Source organism: Leiobunum rupestre, chromosome 10 (genome assembly GCF_980474605.1).
Source record: "Leiobunum rupestre chromosome 10, qqLeiRupe1.1.hap1, whole genome shotgun sequence".
Lineage (NCBI taxonomy): Eukaryota > Metazoa > Arthropoda > Arachnida > Opiliones > Sclerosomatidae > Leiobunum > Leiobunum rupestre.
Window position 1 is genome coordinate 45,235,645 of NC_143393.1, and position 5,245 is coordinate 45,240,889.

The following is a 5,245-nucleotide window of genomic DNA, read 5'->3' on the forward strand; positions in this document are numbered from 1 at the left end:
CCCACCTGTTTCTATAGCAATGGCCAATGTGGGAAAATTTAAATGTTTGTTCTTTACTTACTTATTTCGATTGAAGCCCGACAAATAGTTTCTATTTTTCAAATGCATAGAATTAATGACTGAAATTTTTAGGCACCAACAAGTGAAAAAATTGTGAAAAAAAGGAAAACTGATTCCGCTACTGTTGCTACAGAGGTAATATCCGATCGAGAAGGACAAGGACCAATAAGTTAGAAATATAAAAAATATAATTTCAGAAAGGGCAATAGATATTACGTATATTTAAATATCTTCAATAGAGTACATCATCAGCTCTAACTAAGAAGTTAAAGTAAAAAAAACTGCCAGAGCCATTCCATCTTCTGACAGAGAAGAAAAAACTTCCGATCAAGAAATAATTCCTCATCGAGAAGAAATATCTACCGATCGAGAAATAATTCCTCATCGAGAAGAAATAAAATCTGATAGAGAAGATAGACCAGTAAGTTATCTTATCTTCGATAAGTATGAAAGCTTTTCCTAAAGCATACAACGCTGTGATGTCATATCAAACAAAATCAGCACCCCATAGTAGCAGGAATAAGATATAATTAGGGAGTTACGTTATTCCTATTGCGTAGTGGCTTAGCAACGGTGGCATGTGCCCTCAAAATGTATGGTTGCATGTAATTTTTTTTGTTTCATATTTTCATTGTGTGCCCTCCCCGAAACCAAATCCTGGCTACGTCACTACTATTGCGGCCAATAACAGGCGCAGTGATGTCAAGTGATTTATTGCAGTGAATTAGAAACTGAACATAGAATAATTATATTACGCTTTGAAGCCTGTTGGTAGTCCGTATTATTCTGTGCTTATCCCCCGACAAACTTTCATTAGAAAAAATGCATAGAAGTGTGATACTTTTCGAAAATAAGTTAATTTCTGCATGTTTCAAATTTAAAATATCATAAATAGGATTTACAATTGGATGCTGAGGAAAGGTCAGTTGATGTATTTGGAACTAAACACATAAACTACGATAATTTGAGTAGCAGCTCATCTGAATTCGAAGGGCCTTAATGTCCAAAAAAGAAGACTAAGGCAAAGGCCAAGCCGAAGAGTAGGGCCATGATTTCTTCTGCGAATCGAACTAATGAAGTTGTTGCTGAAACTTGCCTTGAGCAAGGGCAAATAGTGCAGCAACACATGGAAGAAATCAAGGTAATGGTTTGCGTTAGGTGGTCACTAAAAACCTTTAAGCAAGAAATTCTATTTCCTTAGTTTAATTTGTGTTTTAGGTGGCAGCAAAGACTTGGAAGCTTTTTTCTGGAAGTTGCTCCAAAGCTCCCAGAAGCATTATCCATTATTTACACAATATAAGACAGTAAAAAACACAACAAAACACACCTCTTAACCTTGCACACCATTTCTTCTCAAAACTTCAAGTGTGTAAGTCATGATAATTGTGTTTATTATGTTTTTTTAGCTCAGCCTGCATATAAATTGTAGAAACATTTCACTGTAACGATACCCATTTCTGATTTATTTAACAGAAGATAGCGAACAAATGAAAGGGGTACCGTTTGTCGTCAACGAAGAAGAAGACAAAAGAACAAACCCTGAATATCCCTCATTATCTCCACCAAAAAATGCATTTGCAGTAATTGTCGTGAAATGCCCCTTCTGGTGGAGAAGGTCTGTTGCCGCCAAAGGATTTGTACTACGACAAGAGCCATGTTTCAACTTGTCTGCCTGTACGAGGCCATTTTACAAATAAGTATGAGATTCCGGAATGAGGCTGCTATTAGAAGGGGCCTAAATGCCACAACAAAAAATTTTAGGTAATGAAACTATTATCGAAATAGTCTGTTATTAATTGCCACTTTTTAAAGAAATCATGCATACCGAAACTTAACTTTAATGGATATATGGTCGTTTGGGTGTGGGCGTTCGAATCGTATTACGTCAAGCAGTTTCCTTCGCTCTCGAAAGAAACTTTTCCATACAGGCAGGTGCAGTTAAATGTCGTCATCGGATTAGGCCCAATATCCGGGGATCATTTTACCTCGTTTATCGCAATCTGGGATTCCCAGAACCAAAAGAAGCGAGACTGACAACCCTTGAAGCGAGGGAAGGAGATTCAAAAAAGGATAGAATGCTTCTTGTTTTTGACCGAGGAGGACCGCGAACGATTGGGTCTTCACCTCACCCTGGGAAGACAATGTCGGGTCCAGCTCTCGCGCCGGTATTTCCGACTCGCGTCCGTTCACTTTTCACTTAGTCCGCCGTGTAAATTCTTCGGTCATCGTACGTCGCCGCAAAGAGTTCCCTGGAACGCCGAGCAAACTTCCGTGCCCTCCATGGTTTGCCTAGCCTGGTACCTTCGTTTCGTCGCCCGCTGTTAACATCGTTCGTCACGTCGTCAGCTTGGATCGTGCCGCCACATAAACTTTACCTAGGTACCGGTACCGTGAGTACATTAACAAAAAGGTGTTTACCAGCCTTCGCTATATATATATATATGTTTATTGGAACCAATATTTTCCATTGTTGAGTATTAAGTATGTTTTCCCTTTTGATTCATGTTTCCCCACTTGTTTTATTAAATGTATTCCAATCCTAGAGTCCAAACCTGTTCTTTTTATTTAGCTTATTATTTTAAATAATGATGACACTTGAAGTTCAGTTTCCCCTAGACAACGCTTTTATTTAACTTAACTTACCCTATGTTTTAACTTTAGTCGTAATATTAACTTTTAATATATCTCTTTAAATAATACAAAAAGGTGTCACACAATACTTCTGAAGAGGTTTCTAGAATCAGATTCGTCACGTACTCTTGGGTTTGATACTTGACCCTAAATCCAATTAAATTACAAAGCATATTGAAACTGTAGTATTTTACTTACTTGATATTTTTGTTTATCGTCAAAAATAATTCCACAAGCGAGTCAATATAAGTATATTGTTTTTCTTCATATACCTTCCCAACAACATAGGACTTGAACTTTTTGTTGTAGTAGAAACGATATCGAAGTTTTCCACTTTTAGTGAAAGCCTGTAGTCTATTTACGTGTTCATTATAATCAATAGCTGCCAAGATAATACGAATGCAATAGCTTGGCCACCTGAATAAAGTTTATAATCATTAATTATTGTGAAATAATTCAAATTTCTAGAAAGATGGAGAAATTGGAAACTATTTACGTTTAAGTGTTTCGTTTGCTCACGTAAACCAGCACTTGATTGTGAAAGGACTCTAAAAATCCAGTATGTCTAAATCTAACATATTGGTTGAAGAGAATCGCTTCCAAAGCTAAATAGGGAGCAGAGTTAACTTGTAACCAAGGCTTATCTCTCTCGTCCTCTGGCAGTGGGATTTTATGCTTGCATGAATAACCAGCTCCAAAGTCAACTGCCCATTCATGGTAATTGGTGACATGATTTAGTGTACTTTGGAATGATGCCTTTTTGAAAGTAAATAATCATTGAATAATACTTGGTAAAATATACAAATTTGAACACTAGTAAAACTTCATAATCTCCCCCACATTCTCTGCAACAATACCAAAGATGGTTTCTTATGTCCTTTGCCCAGAGGGCCAAATCGCTACATCCTTTTGCCTTTGATGCCTGAAAAAAATTGTTATGAACCCACCAACGTGAATTTCTGAAAAACTGCTCTATTACCTCCAAGATCTTTTTGAAGGTGTTTTTTGCTAGATGCCAAGTATCCATAGAAAGTATCGCATCCTTGACGAGTTGATTTTCATTTTCTATGAATATTCAATTAGTTAACTTTAAAACAAATTGATTTTTAGTTCATACCCATTTCAGCCTTTACTTGTGGGTGAGCATCACTGACAGCCTCGACAATTTTAATATTGTACTCTGGTGCTTTGGCCAGAATTTCTTGGCCAGCTTTACGAAATCCCAAGATTTCAATAGCATTGCTGTTTCCTTTCGACATTGGCAATTGCAAGAATATATTTTGATTCAGAATCATCAAAGGTGTAAGTTCCTTCAGACGCACAATGGCCTGGATAAGTCATTCTTGCATCACCTGCGATTATTAATTCTTTATTTTTAAGTATGTTGAACACTCGATCTTGTAGAGAGTTCCAATATTTTGAAACAGCGGGTTCAATGAAATGTCTCTGGTGACTGTATTAATCAAAAATTATATTAAATTCCATATTCCCAAAATCTTCGTGGAACATTTCAAGATTTACCGATAAAATGAATCTTTTGATAATAAATGAATTTTGGAAAATTTTGCAAACTTCTCTACTTTTGCAAATTCATTTCCTGCCAGTAAATTCCCGCTGGAAATTTTATATTCCCCGCATAAATTCCATGAAACAATTTCTGGCTTTCCCAGAGGTATCAAATAATTATTAAATTACCTTTGAAGTGAAGGCCTTGTAGAATATTCATCGAGTCGTGCAAATTTTTCATTCATTGATATTGCCCTAATAGGAAACCAAATGGAAGAGTGGAATGTTATTGGAATAAAGATTGCTTAACAATAAAAGGCACAGTATCAAGGATATGTCTTTTAAAAAAGAGACCTTGACAGTATGCCTTTAAAGCTTACGAAAAAGGCGTAGACGACCGTCTTTTCATATTTGATCTAAAACGAGATACAGGAGTTTTAGATAAGAGTTTCGAATTGAACCAATCGTTTTGGCGCACTTTCAGGGGTTCTAATAACATTCTCTGTTTGAGTTAAACCATCTTTCTTTAGTTTAAAAAAGGTATATACCTCTTTTGGTTAAATTTATTGATTTTAAAATATACCTTTTCTTCTTGAGTAGTCATTTATCCCACTATACGTTTCATATTTCTTTTTTTTAAAGTTTCATAATCATCCCTATAGGAAAGAAATTACATAATAATGGAAATAATACAGCAACTCATTAGGATCAAAATGCGTCTTACCATTTATTAAATATGAACATCGCAAACTTTTCATTAGTATACCCAAGCTTGTCTTTCTTGGGACCACCTCTCAAACTCGTTACTCCCCATGCTCACTTTGTGAATTTCACGTGCCCGTTTAGTATTGACACTTATATTACTGGATATTACTAGCAGTTGTCAGATCACAATAACATTAACTTGAATAATTAAGGTAAAGACACTGGCATGCTGAAAATCGCGATTTTGAAAGTTTGCAAGCAATATCCAAGCTTAAATTATAACTTCAACTTCAATAACTTCACGAATATAAATATCCCACGCAACAACCCGACAGCTAACTTT

General features: G+C 35.9%; 1 protein-coding gene across 1 annotated transcript; it reads right to left on the bottom strand.

Moving 5' to 3' along the window:
- Nucleotides 1-3,066: 3,066 nt before the first annotated feature.
- On the bottom strand, nt 3,067-4,801 carry LOC149926035 (uncharacterized). Its single transcript, XM_090161845.1, has 6 exons — nt 4,781-4,801; nt 3,809-4,019; nt 3,671-3,756; nt 3,494-3,613; nt 3,211-3,447; nt 3,067-3,108 (listed from the first exon to the last, which is right to left on the bottom strand). The coding sequence occupies exons 1-6, from the start codon at nt 4,799-4,801 to the stop codon at nt 3,067-3,069; spliced, it is 717 nt and encodes a 238-aa protein (XP_090017971.1).
- Between the last annotated feature and the right edge of the window lie 444 nt (nt 4,802-5,245).